This window comes from Neomonachus schauinslandi, chromosome 9 (assembly GCF_002201575.2).
Source record: "Neomonachus schauinslandi chromosome 9, ASM220157v2, whole genome shotgun sequence".
Classification (NCBI taxonomy): domain Eukaryota; kingdom Metazoa; phylum Chordata; class Mammalia; order Carnivora; family Phocidae; genus Neomonachus; species Neomonachus schauinslandi.
In genome coordinates this window covers 102953845-102971538 of record NC_058411.1, presented here as the reverse complement: position 1 = coordinate 102971538, position 17694 = coordinate 102953845, and the positions used below count along the sequence as shown (strand labels likewise).

The 17694-nt window shown below is 39.8% G+C and overlaps 1 protein-coding gene across 1 annotated transcript in view; it reads right to left on the bottom strand.

Moving 5' to 3' along the window:
* The window catches only part of TRIP4 (thyroid hormone receptor interactor 4), a 63812-nt gene that overhangs the window by 18110 nt on the left and 28008 nt on the right, over positions 1-17694 (bottom strand). The window contains exons 9-11 of the mRNA XM_021693934.1: positions 14600-14787; positions 8912-9036; positions 7570-7661 (exon numbers count right to left, since the gene is read on the bottom strand). Coding sequence (XP_021549609.1) covers positions 7570-7661; positions 8912-9036; positions 14600-14787 — 405 coding nt within the window. The remainder of the gene's footprint in view (positions 1-7569; positions 7662-8911; positions 9037-14599; positions 14788-17694) is intronic.

The following is a 17694-nucleotide window of genomic DNA, read 5'->3' as shown; positions in this document are numbered from 1 at the left end:
GTGGCACATGACAGATAGTAAATACTTGCTGAATGTATGTTATATAATATTCTGAACAATAAAATTGTAAATTAGAGAGGTAATTTGCCACCTGGTTCATACAGTAGACTAGATGACAAATCCAGAAGCCGTGAACAGATTGCAAAAAGTTAGCAAGTCTACAGCAGATTCCTTCTAGATCAAGCAGACCACTTTCTCACTAAGCCCGGGTTTACTTACAGGTAAAATGAAGGTGTCACATTAAATGATTGATTCTACCTACATAAAACCTCTTACATCTGTCCCCCTCTTATCTAATTTCACTGGCATTATCCTAGAACAGACTTTTTATTTTTAATAACATATAATGTATTATTTGCTTCAGGGGTACAGGTCTGTGATTCATCAGTCTTACAAAATTCACAGTGCCTAGAACAGACTTTTAAAAATATCTTGACCCTGGAAGGACAACTGCCATCTCATTAGTCTCCCCACCTTCAGGCTCTTCACTGTAATCCATCTTCCACATTGCAGCCAGATCCATTTTCCTAAATCAAGGCCGTGATCACATTCCAAACACCCCTCCCTCCATTCCACAACTGACTACACAAAAAAGTCTTACCTCTAAAGCCTATCATTCAAAGCTATCTACCATTGGACCACAACATACTTTTCCATTCTTGTTTGCTGCTGCTTCCTCTTCTTCACCCATACTCATCTCTCAACAAACTGGTTTACTATTATTCTCCGGACAGGCCCATAACTTCCCACCTCACACTTCTCCCTCTCCTTGGAATATGCTTCTCAATCAACTAAGTAGGAAGACTTGAACAGCAATCCCAATTCTACCATTTACTAACAGTACTCAAGTTACTTTAACTGAGTCTTGAATTCCCTCATCCCTAAAAGAGGGGTAATGATACCTTGCTTGGAGCTGTTGTGGGGATTAGAACATACATAGGTCTGGCACATAACAGCTGATCAAAAAGTGATAGATTTTATTATTACTACCCTTCAAGGCTAATTCAAAAGCCATATTCTTTTTTTTTTTTTTTTTTTTAAAGATTTTTATTTATTTATTTGACAGAGAGAGAGACAGCGAGAGCAGGAACACAAGCAGGGGGAGTGGGAGAGGGAGAAGCAGGCTTCCTGCCGAGCAAGGAGCCCGATGCGGGACTCGATCCCAGGACCCTGGGATCATGACCTGAGCTGAAGGCAGACGCTTAACGACTGAGCCACCCAGGCGCCCTTTTTTTTTTTTTTTTAAATATTTTATTTATTCATTTGAAAGGGAGAGAGACAGAGCACAAGCATGGGGAGAGGCAGAGGCAGAGGGAGAAGCAGGAGCAGGCTCTCCACTGAGCTGGGAGCCTGATGTGGGGCTCAATCCCAGGACCTGAAGATCATACCTGAGCCAAAGGCAGACGCCCCACCATCTGAGCCACTCAGGCGCCCCTCAAAAGCCATATTCTTTTTTATTTATTTTTTTTTTTTTTTAAAGATTTTATTTATTTATTTGAGAGAGAATGAGAGAGAGAGAGAGCATGAGAGGGGGGAGGGTCAGAGGGAGAAGCAGGCTCCCTGCTGAGCAGGCAGCCCGATGCGGGACTCGATCCTGGGACTCCAGGATCATGACCTGAGCCGAAGGCAGTCGCTTAACCAACTGAGCCACCCAGGCGCCCAAAAGCCATATTCTTAATAAAGTCTTTTGGGATCCCTCCTAGCTGGAAGCAACCTTTCCTTCCTTTAAATTCCTCAGAGACACTCCACTTTTCAAGATAGTTATCTTGCTTTTTATTTTGTATTTGTTTGTTTACATTCATATTTTATTTATCTAGTAGTCTTTCAAACATTCTGAGGGCAGAACCAATGGCTGATTCACCTTTCTGTTTCTTTTAGTGTCTAAATCAATGTCTGATTTATGGTAGACACTCAAGTATTTATAATAATACTTAAGAAAATCTTAAGAATTAAATGTGCATTTTCAGGGGCACCTTGGTGGCTCAGTCAGCTAGGTGTCTGCCTTCAGCTCAGGTCATGATCCCAGGGTCCTGGGATCAAGCCCCATGTCAGGTTCCCTACTCAGCAGGGAATCTGCTTCTCCCTCTCTCTCTGCCCCTCTCCCTCTGCCCCTCACCCACCACTTGTGCTCTTTCTCTCTCTCTCAAATAAATTAAATCTTTAAAAAAAAAAAAGAATTATATGTTCATTCTCAGATGAAAAGCTAAACATTAAAGAACTTACATAAATGCATAGACAAGTGTTAATATTTCCCTCCTCTGTTCAGGATAAGTACAAAAGAAAGTATAATGCTTTCTGGATTATTAAAAAACATACAGGGTTGTCCTCAACTCAGCATGTGGGCACTTGACACTAAGGTTATAAAACAACTGTAAAGACAGTCTGTTCTGACCTAAAAGTTCTAGTAAATATTCTAGTCTTCATGAGAATTCTGAAAATACATTCCCTGTTTCACTCAAGTGAGCTGTGATTTTAAAGAACTGCCTAGGGTTAGGCTAGTTGTGGCAGACACACAGTTCCCCTCTTTGTTAGATCTCTGACACAGCCCTCATGATCCCTTAGGAATACACATTTTTAGGTTTATAAATATGCAGGTTTTCTCAGTACAACAGAGAGGACATTTTCACATATATTTTTTTAAGGTTCTATTTATTTGTCAGAGAAAGAGAGAGAGCATAAGCAGGGGGAGCGGCAGGCAGAGGGAGAAGCAGGCTCCCCGCTGAGCAGGGAGCCCAACGTGGGACTCGATCCCAGGACCCTAGGATCACGACCTGAGCTGAAGGCAGACGTTTAACCAAATGAGCCACCCAGGCGTCCCCATTTTCACTTTTTTTTTTTAAAGATTTTTTTTTAATTTATTTATTTGACAGAGACAGAGATAGCGAGAGCAGGAACACAAGCAGCGGGAGTGGGAGAGGGAGAAGCAGGCTTCCCCTCGAGGAGGGAGCCCGATGTGGGACTCGATCCCAGGACCCTGGGATCATGACCTGAGCCGAAGGCAGATGCTTAACGACTGAGCCACCCAGGCGCCCGCCATTTTCACATATTTTAAAAGAAAATTTGCAAGGGTGCCTGGATGGCTTAGTCGATAGACAATACACTCTTGGTCTCAGGGTTGTGAGTTCAGGCCCCATGTTGGGTATAGAGCTTACTTTAAAAAAAGAAAAAAAGAAAAGAAAGAAAAGAAAAATGTGGGGAATTTGGGGACCCTGCATTTTTCAAATGCCTGGTTTGAATATTGACTACTCCTTCATTCGCTAATTTCTCACCTCTCAGACCTACAGATAATACAATGGTGATAGAAACTAATGATGTCTACACATGATTTTTACAAATCTTCCTGAAGATCTGTATCGCTTGGATACCCCTTATAGGAGAAGGAACAAGTAATACTCTCTTACCCACTGAAGACTTCAATTCTCTTGCCCATGTCAATTACATAGGCACCCAGCAGAACTGCTTCAGCAGAGTTCTTTAAAGATAGGGTCTTGGCTATTATAAAAGCCATAAGATCAAATGGAGTAAAGGGTCAGTAAGCTGGCAGGAGAGGAATGGATTTAGTTAGAAGAAACAGAACAATCAATGACCTTGGAGATTTCAGACAAATCAGATTCTCTATTGAAGGCAGATATATAAATAGCACAAACACAACACAGACAAGTAGAAACAAAAGCCACCAACTCAACTTTCTGTTTGAAAACTTGTTAGGTCTAGAGAACTGTTCAAACCACAGCTGCTAATGGTTATGGATTTGGCAATCAAAATGTCTTTGTTAAAAAAAAAAAGTTTTAACTGCCTTACTATTGAGGTTACAAACCACAGCCTTGATGCATTGTTGCAGTCAACATCCTCCCTGCTGTTTTTGAGAGCTTACATCTGCTGCTGGCAGATAAAATGCTGGCAAACGGCATGGGTTCCTTCCAGGGGAATACGGGAGAAGTTGTAACTAGATGGCTCTCATCTACCTTTCTCTCTCGAGTTGAGCCCACAGCCTTTTCTGTATCATTCCTACCTTGTCTAGGTTGAATCCCTGCCATTACTCAGGAGGGCTGAGGGTCTAGTGGGATTTTTTTCCAGCACAAATTAGCCATGCCAGCCATACTACTCTTAGAAGATAAAAGGAATGGGACGCCTGGGTGGCTCAGTCGGTTAAGCGTCTGCCTTCGGCTCAGGTCATGATTCCAGGGTCCTGGGATCGAGTCCCGCATCGGGCTCCCTGCTCCGCGGGGAGCCTGCTTCTCCCTCTGCCTCTGTCTCTCATGAATAAATAAATAAAATCTTTAAAAAAAAAAAAAAGAAGATAAAAGGAAGAGGAGTTCTTAGCTCAGGGCAGAGCATTTTTAGCACGTATTTTTAAAAATCAGTTATAGTGTACTTGATTTTAAACAACCCCTAATAAAACCTTTTCTGTTTTTTATTTTTTTAAGAGACCAAATGATCACACTACGCCAAAAATAGTGAGGGCTTAGTATATTTTAACTTATCAAAGAAAGGCCAAGAATGTGAGGTCAGGAAGTAAGTTACTGAGTTTCTTTGGGGAAGGAAAATGTTAGGAACAAGATGGAGAAGTAAAATGTGGTCCAAGTCACATAGGAGATTAGCTTCAGTTGAAAAAAAAAAATTACTAGATCTACACTGGTTTTCAAAGAAAATGTAATTCAGCTAGGTGATGAGTAATGAGTGTGAAGATGCAGAAAGACACAGGTCAAGAAACTGATTGCTGGATGATTCTCCCTCAATGAGATGACCTATGAGAATAAAAGAAAACCAAACATACGTAGACTAGCACTTTCTAAGCTGTATATACAAGATACCAGTTCTGTAGTAAGTAGGTAGTGTGCATGGGGTGGAGAGAGGGGATTTTATGGTCTAAAAGTTTTTGCAACACTACACGTTATATCCACTAGATGTATCAGAGTCATAATGCACACTAGCATATTAAGGGCTCTGAAAAGGTCTGCAAGTAAACAAATACATGTATTTGATACAAATACATTTTCCAAATGTATGGGTCCATAGGGAATCACCTCCCCTGTTTTTATGTCTCCAGAGAACACTTATGCATGGAATAGTTTGGGAAATGCTAGTCTAGGGCTATTACTCCTAAACTTTCAACTCATTCTAACAGAAATGAGAATAAGGTTTGTAAAGGAGGCTCGGTAATCACATTTCTTACATCACAGAACCCTAGGTCAGAGACAGGGAGATTACCAAGGATGCTTGAGACATTTTCTAAAAGGCAGCCAAATACCAAAGCTACAACTTTTTAAAGATCCTTACCCAATAAATAATCCCCAGATAGGTCTAATATCAATTCTGAATACATTCCTGAGCTACCCCCAACACAGAAAAGAAACAGTGGGGGAAAGCCCCAGAAAAGCTGATCATAGGGAAAATGGGTAAGGGATTCCTGTTTGGTGAAGCCTACTGGCTTCCGGTGTTTGGGGATATTCTAATGTCATACATTAGGGAAATTCATAGGGAGAGTTGCCAGGACCTCCAGCTGGGAACATATGGGAGGATTCCTACATTTCTATGTGCTGCCCTCAGCATCCTCAGGATAAAAGACAGAATCTAAGCTTGAAGAAGAGTATCATGCTGACCTGAAAGAGAGGTATCTGTGAGAGACCAAAGAGATTTGTTTTGTTAATTAGATTTCTAATTCCCATAAACTTTGCTATACTCCATAGGCTAGGATTACAGTTTCTTACCCTTCTCTACACAAACCTGTGGCAGAAAGAAGACTGGCTGTCTAATGATTGAAATCATTTGACCTTGTATCAGATGGTGGTCTGCTTGATTGACAAATAAGAAAATAAAAGAAGGCCCCTCACCAAACCCCACCACCCACACTGCCAGATGCTCCTGAGTTCCCTTTTAGAATGCAAATATCCTATGAAGAAAATATATTAATAACATATTAAGTCATACTAAGCTATTAATGACTGTGAGCGTCTTTTAAAACTATAAAGCCTGGGGGGCCTGGGTGGTTCAATTGGTTAAGTGTCTGCCTTCAGCTCAGGTCACCATCTCAGGGTCTTGGAATTGAGCCCTGCATTGGGCTCCCTGCTCAGCTCTCTGCTTCTCCCTCTCCTTCTGCCCCATCACCCCGACTCGTGCGCACGCATTCTCTCTCAAATAAATAAAATCTTAAAAAAAAAAAAAAAACAACTATAAAGCTAATACCAATGTATGGAATTTTTACTTCTAGACTGAAAAAAAAAAAAAAGGGAGAGGAAGAGAGCAAAGAAGATCCTGGAAAAATGGGTGAAAGACCCACAGAGGCATAGGCAGAAGAGTGTGGAAAACAAAGGGCCTCCACGTGTCTATGGTTTTGCCTAGGTTTGGATCAGGTAATAAGGGCAGAACAAAAGGCTAGGGATCAAATTCATGCCAAAATGCAAGCAATGTACTCATATACATAAAGTAATCAGAGAAGAGCTGAGGAGGCAACCCACAAGAAAATGAAAGACAAAAAACTAAAGGGATACTAACCATTGGTTAAAATCTATGAGGAACGGGTAGAGAGAGTAAGATAGATAGGAACAGTTTTTATAAACAGTAATAACAGTATTGAAAGGCAAATAAATCTGGAAAACAATTTACTGAGAAAAATGAAACTGAAGAACATTTTCCTAGGCACAGTAGTTGCCTAAAGCCACTGTTCAAAGAATAGGAAAACCAGGCACCTGGGTGGCTCAGTTGGTTAAGCGACTGCCTTCAGCTCAGGTCATGATCCTGGAGTCCCTGGATCGAGTCCCGCAACGGGTTCCTTGCTTGGCAGGGAGTCTGCTTCTCCCTCTGACCCTAACCCCTCTCATGTGCTCTCTCTCATTCTCTCTCTCTCAAATAAATAAATAAAATCTTAAAAAAAAAAAAAAAGAATAGGAAAACCATATTGTTAGGTAAAACTCTTCGTGCTCCAAGGACAGACTTTCCCATTTTGGATTTCTGCTGGTCTGAGTGTAAACATAAGGCCCTAAATTTCAGAGTTCTCCAATTAAGCTAAAGTCCTTCAGCTCCCTCTGCTGTTCAAAAATGAACTCTAGTTATGTCAGTTCAATCTTCAGTGATCAAAATAAATAAAAATACATACCTACATATGTGCATACGCATTCACTCTCTCTCACACACATAACCCAAATAGGGCACAGTCCAGGCAATCAGAATTCAAACATACTAGCCTATCATGAATTGTCTCACCTGGACCAAATGTTCCAAAATAATAACAAATCTTATTATTCCCACCACCTAACTGAAATAATTTAAGGGATAATGGAGGGTTTCTTTGCCAAAAGCAGCAACGTTTTATGAAAGGATAAGGACCTTGTACTCATTAGCCTGACTGGGGCAACAGCTTGTCATGCAGAAATGTACATGTATCACAAAACAAAACATCACTGGTTTTTCTGTTTCTGCCCAGTATTTCCCTATGAAAAGATTATCCTCATATGTCTAAATTCAGTTGCTAACACCTTACTATCTCCACGATATTCTGTGTTGAAGGATCTACAAGTCAACTATGGTAGCAAACCAAGCATGTGTCCAAGAGAATTATTCCTTACTCACCTGATCCTTAAACTGCTTCTGGGACAAGCAGTCAATGAGGTCCACACAGCCCAGAAGACAACCTGATGGATAGTCATTGGGAAATTCCACATCTGAATCAAGAATAACAGAAGGATCATATAAATTTCCTTTTTTGTAACCCTGAAACTCACGAATCTGTTTCCAATTCTGAACAAATCACTTTCTCTATTATCTATTTGTAGACACAGAAAAACAATGTTTTTATTTAACACAACTGTTTGAATTTTAGCAAAAAATTTAGTGAGTGGCTGGCTTAGTCCACTATCCACATCCTAAGCTATAAAAAAAATTACCCTTACACCATCAAAGTTCAAGGACCCTACAACTTCAAACAAATCAATTCCACCTATACTCAACTGGATTAGCCTTGAATTTGGTGGTGATGGGTTTTGGAAACAAGCTACAGGTGTGAAGAGAAAAACCAAAAAAATGTAGTAAAAAAATATAAGAATGACAGACCATAGGGAGTTAGGAAAAAAAAAAAAAAGACAACACAAATTTAAAACAAGCCAGTCATATCAGTCAAAACAAAAATGTGCTTTTAAGGAAACATGCACTTTTGATTCCTAAAACTTTGGTTTCCTAAAAACTTTTAAAGGCAGTTCTGTAATTATCCTCTCATTCTACCTTCAAAACAACTGTATGAGTTAGATAAGAGGAAGAAAAACGAAACACCTAAGGGTCAGAAGTGGTTTTTTGGATCCAAACTTTATGTGTTTGGGATGATTCCCAAAATACACTGCTTAAGTCAACCAACTCTGACCTGTCAAAATCCCACAGCAGATGTCTATTTGGGTCACTCCCTCCAAAAAATTCTTACTGTGGTTGTTCTTCCCAATCTAAAGATCCCAAAGTTTATAGTAGTCATGTTGCTCTCACAATTTAGGGAAGGAAGGAAGGAAGGAAGGAAGGAAGAAAATTTCCTCAGATGAAATTAAAACTGGCTCAAGTCGGATAAGCATCCGACTCTTTATCTCAGGTCTTGATATCAGGGTCGTGAGTTCAAGCCCCACACTGGGCTCCATGCTGGGTATGGAGCCTACTTAAAAAAAAAAAAAAAAAGAAATTAAAACTAGTTGGTCGATTTCTGGTGTTGGGAACTGATATTTTTATTTTCATTGGTTGATGAATCAATGCTTTGAACAGCTGTCTATGATCTGCTACTAAACAAACATACACAAAGATGAAAGTCCCTCTCATACCAGTCACACCCCCCAGAAAAAAGAAAGTCCTAGGAAGAAGGAAATGAAAGAAGATGAACATTAACAACAATGAATTCTCTCCATCAAATAATATTGAAAGGAGAATATATGGCTGTTACCTTTCCCACGAAGAACACGATATGTAGTCTGGAGTTCTGAGACTTCTTGAGGGGAGGGTCTTTTGGCTGTGGCTGCTATCCAAAGTCGTCCTCTGTGAGGAGTGTACCAGCTTCTGCCCTCCACCCTTAAAACAATTATAAATTTAGTAGGAAGGATCCAAATTCTCGTATCCCAGAGGATCTAATTTAATACAGCAAATCATCCAGTTAAACCAAGAGATCTACAGAAGGTATCTCACAAAGTGGGGTATTTTGTGTGAAAGACATACAATACCCTTCACTGGAGTATGAACTCTGTTCTCTAGCTTTTCCTAACATCAGAACAAAGACAATTCTGGCACCTGAGTGGCTCAGACAGTTTAGTGTCTGCCTTCGGCCCAGGTCATGATCCCAGGGTTCTGGGATCAAGCCCCCCGTCGGGCTCCTTGCTCAGCGGGGAGTCTGCTTCTCACTCTGCCTCTGCTCCCCCTGCTTGTGCACCCAAATCTTACATTTTTTTTTAAGAGATTTTATTTATTTGAGAGTGAGCAAGTGAGAGAGAAGAGAGAACATAAGTGGGGGGAGGGGCAGAGGGAGAGGGAGAAGCAGACTCCCTGCTGAGCAGGGAGCCTGGATGATGCATGGGTGGGGGGGCCCTCAACCCTGGGACTCCAGGATCATGACCTGAGCCGAAGGCAGATGCTTAACCTACTGAGCCACCCAGGTGCCCCCAAATCTTACATTTTCTTTTTTCTTTTTTTTAAAGATTTTATTTTATTTATTTGAGACAGAGAGAGAGAGAGAGAGCACAAGAGGGGGTAGGGTGAGAGGGAGAAGCAGACTCACCACCGAGCAGGGAGCCCGATGCGGGACTCGATCCCAGGACTCCAGGATCATGACCTGAGCTGAAGGCAGTCGCTCAACCAACTGAGCCACCCAGGCGCCCCCCAAATCTTACATTTTCAAGGCATCTAACTTGTTCCACAAAAAAGGAAATCCTTGCTCTTCTTTGAGTCAAAGGCTAACCTTTTCTTGGAAGCTTTGTTAATTGTTCTCTAACCTAACAGAAAAATCCTCACCAACACACAAATCTCTAAGAATAGTACTTTTATGATTATTACTTAATAGAATTTAAGTAAATGAAAATACTTATCATCTTCACTCTTTAAACTGTAGCCACATTCATTTATATTTTCTAAGTATTCTATAAAGGATTATGTTCTTTGTAGATAATTAAACAACTTGACTAGTTTGAAAGAATCTTTAAGTGGAATAACAATGCATCCAAGAGAATTTAGTTACTCTCCAAGGATTACAAAAAGATGTTCCTGGGGTAGGTGGAACTGGGCAAAATGAGTGAAGGAGAGCGGGAGGTACAGGATTCCAGTTATGGAATGAGTAAATCACGGGAATAAAAAGCAGAGCATAAAGAATACAATGATATTGTAGTAGCAATGTAATGGGACACAGGGTAGTTATACTTGTGGTGAACAAAGCATAATGTATAAACTTGTCAAATCACTAAGCTGTATACCTGAAACAACTATTAACACTGTGTGTCAACTATACTCAAATAAAAAATAAAAGAAAAAGAAAAAAATGATGTTCCTCTTTTAGTTCCCAACCAAATGAAATAAGTACCTTGATCATACTCCTATTACACTATTCTTATAATGGAAAACAGGGAATTTCTCATATCCTTCATTTTCCAATACAGATGAATTGAAAGAGTGCCAGGCACATAATAGGTGATCAATAAATGAAGAATGAATCATTAGCTTTCTTCTCTCCATACCAAATAACCTGAAGGGTTACTGAGAAAACAGTCTCACAAATGTGGCAGAACCGCTCATTTTACTTCTGTGGGATTAGTTACTGTGGGCTGGATGCTGCTCATCTGTTCTTTTCAGTAACAAAATCTGAATAACACAGATCCAAAATAGGATGAGAGAAATGTAAACATTCTGATTCTCTCAGCAGAAGGCAAGCTGTTTAGTTTTCTACTTTGGAAGATGGAAAAGATAACCAAATTGTAGAAAACTGAATGAGAAAAACAGGTATCTAAGGGCCCAGCTGCCCTGAAGCAGAAGCAGATTCACATGCATTTGTACTAATGGCACTACACATATGAACTATAAAACAATTACAAGCCAAAGCAAGAAGGCCTGACCTTCAAGAGGGGAGAAAAACAGTAATGCATCTTAATGAAGGAGGGAAATCACAGCTAATAATGAAAACACCACAGTAGAAATGATTCATCCTAAATGCCAATAAAAAATTTTCTTTCAGAAGAAAAATGACTGAAGCTTATACAGTAAGAATGGAAAAAACACTTTGAAAACTTGAACTCTAGTTCCATCTCTGCTACAAACTAGCTTTGTAATTCAGAGAATGCTACTTTACCTTTGCTTACCTAAGTGTCTTCATTTGTGCAAGACTGTAATAATACTGGCCTAATCTATTTCATAGAGCTACTACTTTTAAAACTGTAAAAATCTATTTAAATATAAGGTATTATTACTGTTAGGACACTGCCTAGGCATAGTAAATTCTTTTTTTTTTTTTTTTAAGATTTTATTTATTTATTTGAGAGAGAGAGAGAGAGCACATGAGAGGGGGGAGGGTCAGAGGGAGAAGCAGACCCCCTGCTGAGCAAGGAGTCCGATGCGGGACTCGATCCCGGGACTCCAGGATCATGACCTGAGCCGAAGGCAGTCGCTTAACCAACTGAGCCACCCAGGCGCCCCTAGGCATAGTAAATTCTAATAGACAAAATAGAAAGGGAAAAAAAAAGATGTCGGGGCTCCTGGGTGGCTCAGTCATTAAGCATCTGCCTTCGGCTCAGGTCATGATCCCAGGGTTCTGGGATCGAGCCCCGCGTCGGGCTCCCTGCTTGGCGGGATGTCTGCTTCTCCCGCTCCCTCTCCCCCTGCTTGTATTCCTGCTCTCACTCTCTCTCTCTCTCTGTCAAATAAATAAATAACATCTTTAAAAAAAAAAAGATATCTGCACCCCACCATTCGCTGCAGCATTATTTACAACGGCCAAGACATGGAAACAACCAAATGTCCACTGATGGATGAATGGATAAAGAAAATGTGGTATATATGTGAAATGGAATATTATTCAGCCATAAAAATTAAGGAAATCCAGCCATTTAATTTAAGACATGGATAGACCTTGAGGGCATTGTGCTAAATCAGACAGAAAAAGACAAATACTGCATGATCTCACTTATATGTGGAATCTGAAAAAAAAACAAACTCATAGATACAGAATAAATTGGTGGTTGCCAGAGGTAAATGGGTGAAGACAGTCAAAACTTTCAGTTATAAGATAAATAAGTCCTGGGGAAGTAATGTACAGCTGGTGACTACAGTTAACAATACTGTACTGTTTAGGGGTGCCTGGGTGGCTCAGTCGGTTAAGCATCTGTCTTTGGCTCAGGTCATGATCCCCAGGTCCTGGGATTAAGCCCCACATCGTGCTCTCTGCTCAGCAGGGAGCCTGCTTCCCCCCCTCCCTCTGCCACTCCCCCTTGCTTGTGCTCTCTCTCTCTCAAATAAATAAATAATAACTAAATAAAATTTTTAAAAAAGTACTGTATTCTATATTTAAAAGTTGCTAAGAAAGTAGATCTTAGAAGTCCTCATGACAGAGGCGCCTGGGTGGCTCAGTGATATACGCGTCTACCTTGGGCTCAGGTCATGATCCCCGGGTCCTGGGATCGAGCCCCAAGCCCTGCTCAGCGGGGATCCTATTTCTCCCTCTCCCCACTCCCCCTGAAATAAATAAAATCTTTTTTTAAAAAAAAGTTCTCATGACAAACAAAAAATTTGTAACTATGTGAGGTAATGGATGTTAACTAAACTTACTGAGGCAATTATGTAAAAATATATACTTACCTATCAAATCATTATATTGTACACCTTAAACTAATATAATGTTATATGTTAATTACATTTCAATAAAACTGGGAAAAAAGGAAAAATGAATATGTTGTAATGATAAAGTGAAAGAAGTAAAACAATATATATTATGATCTCATTATATAACAATTTGCACAGGAAAAAAATGTAAGTAAACTCTATAAAATGCTAACAATAGCTGTTTCTTTTTCTTTCTTTTTTTTAGAAGATTTATTTATTTGACACAGAGAGAGAGAGCACAAGCAGGGGGAGTGGCAGGCAGAGGGAGAGGGAGAAGCAGGCTCCCCTCTGAGCAGAGAGCCCGACATGGGGACATCGGGCTTGATCCCAGGACCCTGGGATCACGGCTAGAACCAAAGGCAGATGCTCAACTGACTGAGCAACCCAGGCACCCCTAACAGTAGCTGTTTCTAAGTGGCGGGATTATACGTGATCTTTTTCTGTATTTTCCAATTTTCTATTTATATCTATGAAAGCAGAGAAAAACCTATTTTTTATTTTATTTTTTTAAAGATTTTAATTTTAAGTAATCTCTATACCCAATGTGGGCTCAAACTTACAACCCCAAGATCAAGAGTCACATGTTCTACCAAATGAGCCAGCCAGGCAGTCCAAAAAAAACTGTTTTTTAAAATTGAATTGAGGGCGCCTGGGTGGCTCGGATGGTTAAGCGTCTGCCTTCAGCTCAGGTCATGATCTCAGGGTCCTGGGATCCAGTCCCGCATCGGGCTCCCTGCTCCTTGGGAGCCTGCTTCTCCCTCTGCCTCTCTCTCTCTGTCTCTAATGAATGAATAAATAAATAAAATCTTTAAACAAAAAAGAAAAAAAATAAATAAAATAAAAATAAAATTGAATTGAGAAGAAAGATGAAACCACAGAATAGTAAGTTCTGACCATTATTAATAGGTACAATGACTCAACTCTGTAATACTTCTACTTAACTCTTACTAAATCCTGCACTTTTTGTAGAAAAGGAATTTGTGGTAAAATAGTTTCTCAATATGGTTACTCAGATTTGGACTGATGTATTAAAAAATATTAATAAATAGGTATAAAAACTTTGAATTTCAAATAGGATCAAACCATTAATGTTGCTGAGTGCTATATTACAAAGGCAAAGCCAAGTCTTGTCAAGACTTTCTTCCAGGGATGCCTGGGTGGCTCAGTCAGTTAAGCATCTGCCTTCAACTTGGGTCACGATCCCAGGGTCCTGGGATCCAGTCCCACATCTGGCTCCTTGCTCAGCAGGGAGCCTGCTTCTCCCTCTGCCTGCCGCTCCCCCTGATTGTGCTCTCTCTCTTCAACAAATAAATAAAATCTTAAAAAAAAAAAAGACTTTCTTACAAAGATGAAAAACTGGTCTTCTATTCTTTGTTATGACTAGGATCCTTAGTTTTTCTAACCTCAGTTTTTTTTTTTTAAGCTATTCAGTAAAAACACTACTACCAAATCAGTAACATGAATATATTGCTGAAAGTTCTATGTGAAGAGTATTATAAATCATCACTACATTGGGGAAAATTAACTCTATTTCTTTTTTTTAGAGAGAGATAGAAAGATTGGGGGGGGGGGTGGATAGAGAATCTTAAGCAGGCTCCATGCCCAGCACAGACCCAACGTGGGGCTCAATCTCATAACCCTGAGATCATGACCTGAGCCGAAATCAAGAGTCAGATGCTTAACCAACTGAGCCACACAGGCACCTCCCCAATTCATAATTCTAAATCAAGTTTATGTCACTGTAAAATCTCCCATTGCCAAGATTCATTTCCATCCTTACCTTTTGATCCCTCTGACAAGCAGAGAAGCCCAGGGCTGATGCATAGAGAGGCACCAGCCACCATCAAAGCCTTCCTGAAATTCTTGGTCCTGGATTCGCAGCTGGTGCCGATAGGACCTGAATTCTAGTTCCAATCCTGCTGAATGGAAAGCCTTCTTCTGTGAGGCTGCACCTGTCTGGTCTATCCACTACACAAAAAAGAAACCAAACATACAGTTCTGTCTGACAAGGAAAGAACCTGGGGTAGATATACAAAATGAGATGAATGCTTATAATGAAGAAATCATACTGGGCACAGTTTCCTTAAAGTTTATCCCATCTTTATCTGAAACAAGGCCAAAAAAGGTAGTAGGTATAATTATATTCAGTAGGAGTTGTAGGTATGATAACAAAGTCCCATCTTAAAAGATAATCAAAATGTTGAAATCTCCATACATAGCTTCCTAATTCCAGCAACAATACAACTAGTAGACCAAGTACAAGGTCTGCAATTATTCCCACTTTATATTTATTAATGATCCATACTGGATTCTGGACAATTTCCCAACATAATTCCATCAACAAAGGTTCAACATTTTGGTCCACACATTTTTCATGTGCTTAGGGGCAGAGTCACATGGTGGCATCATGATAAAGCCAAACAGATACCATCACGGGCAGCAGTTCTACTGGAGGCATGACATTTTCTCTTACCCTGAAATGAACTTGTCCCTTAAAAGACAGGACGGAGCACAACTGAAACAAGGCTCCCATCACATAAAGAGAAGAGAGAGGACAGAGGTAACAGAGCAAACTGATTCATCCTGGCAGTAGTTCTGACACAGAATGACAAAGGTTAATGTTTCTTCCAGAACAAGAAGACTGAAGGCTCCAAAATTTAAAAAAAAAAAAAAAAAAAAAGGCTTTATTAAGATGATAAACTTTGGGGTTAGTTTTCTTAACTTTTGACTTTTTATTTGATAATTTATAGGGGGGAAAAAACTAGAGTGGTAGTTTAGAGACTCTAAACAATTGTTTAACTTCTAACAGTTTCAGTTTTCTCAACTATAAAATGAGGGGGTTGGACTAAATTAATCTCTAATAATCCTTCTGTAATAAAGTTTTATGATTCTAATCAACTGCATCATATCTTAAAAAAATGAACATTTACTGAATACTTGACTATGTGAAGCACATAAAGTACAAAAAAGATACAGTTCTTTCTCTCAAGGAACTTATAATCCTAGTAGAAGACAAAAACATAAATAGCTATCCAAAACCTAAAGCAGAATAGAATAAATATTACACAGAGATAGAAGTCCTTAACTCTGAATATCCAGAAAAGACTCATCCTTTATAGGGGAAATAACTGATTTTGTAAACATGTTCGTGTTTGAACAATTCTGAGGCCCACATTCTCTGTTTTATCTCTACTACAGTTCCAGTTTATATTACCTGTTTCTCTGTTCGCGCAGCCACTTTCCTAAATTAATCTCTTATCTTTCAATAATATTATTATAGACCCTACTAACAGGACTAAATTTTTAGCCTTTACATAACTCTCTGCTACCCTAGTAGTGTTACAACACTAACCTGGGCCCTTATTATCTCCCCACTGCACTACTGCAATAACCTTCTTAGGAATTTCCTTGCTTCCAGTCTTACTCCTCCTTCCAATCCGTTCTCTATACAGGCATGGAAGTCATGCCAATCTTCTGCTAAAATTCTTTAATGACTTCTCTGCCTACTTTGGAATAAAACCAGACTCCTTAGCATGAGACATAAAGGCTTTCATGGGAAGATGCTGACTACTGTACTGGGTTGAGTAGTATCCCCCCTAACATTTATGTCTACCCAGAACCTGTGAAAGTGACCTTATTTGGAAATAGTCTTTGTAGATGTAATCAAATTAAGATAAGGTCATGCTAGGTTAGGGTGCACTACAAATCCAATGACTGGTGCCTTTATAAAAGGGAAGAACACATAGAGACAAAAACATACAGAGAATAAGGCCATGTAAAGATGGAGGCAGACATTAGAATGATGCAACTACAAACCAAGGGATGCCTAGGGCCACCAGAAGCTCAAAGAGGCAAGGAAGCATTCTCCCGTAGAGCCTTCGGAGGGAGTGTGTGCCCTGCCAATACCTTGATTTTGGTATTAGGGAACTGTGAGAGAATAAATTTCTGTTGTTTTAAGCCAACTAATTGTGATACTTTGTTATGGTTACCCTAGGAAACTAATACACCTACTAGTCCATCTTTTTTTTTTTCATCTTAACTTTTAAAAATACTTAGTTACTTCTGGTTCTACCAAATCTACAATGCTCCTAAACTGCTGAGCCTGTGCTACGTGTTGTACCTTCTACCTGGAATCCCCTCCCTAGATCTGTCTCATTGGAAATTGTTATTCATCCTTAATTTAAGTCTTCTCTCAAACACCATTTCTTTGGTGACTCCTCTAGTGCATTTACGAACTCTTTCCTGAAGTCCTACTCTATGCACAACATGTATCTATCATTGCAATTATCCTTTTTTTTAATTGAAGTATAATTAACATATAGTGTTATATGCAACCATCTTTTTTTTTTTAAAGATTTTATTTATTTATTTGACAGAGAGAGACAGAGCGACAGAGGGAACACAAGCAGAGGGAGTGGGGGAGGGAGAAGCAGGCCTCCCGCAGAGCAGGGAGCCCGATGCGGGGCTCGATCCCAGGACCCGGGATCATGACCTGAGCCGAAGGCAGACACTTAACGACTGAGCCACCCAGGCGCCCCTATATGCAACCATCTTAAGGAATTGAAATTATTTGTATCCAAACACATCTTTCTAGGAAATCTGAAGTCCTTAAAGATAGGAGCTGGGCCTTTACACCTTTTAATTTCCTAGCACCTGGCAAAGAACCTGGCATGTATAAAGAGCTGAATGAATATCTCCAGTTAAGCTGTCTAAAGCACTGCTCTGATTGCATCTCTTTGCATAAGAACCCTCTATGGCTCACATTTACTTAGAAAACGAAAATGTGAAAACTTCCTAAACATTTACACTCTTTAGTGATTTGGTTCTACTTACCTAACCTTACTCCATTTCTCAGGATAATCCCTTTGATAAGTA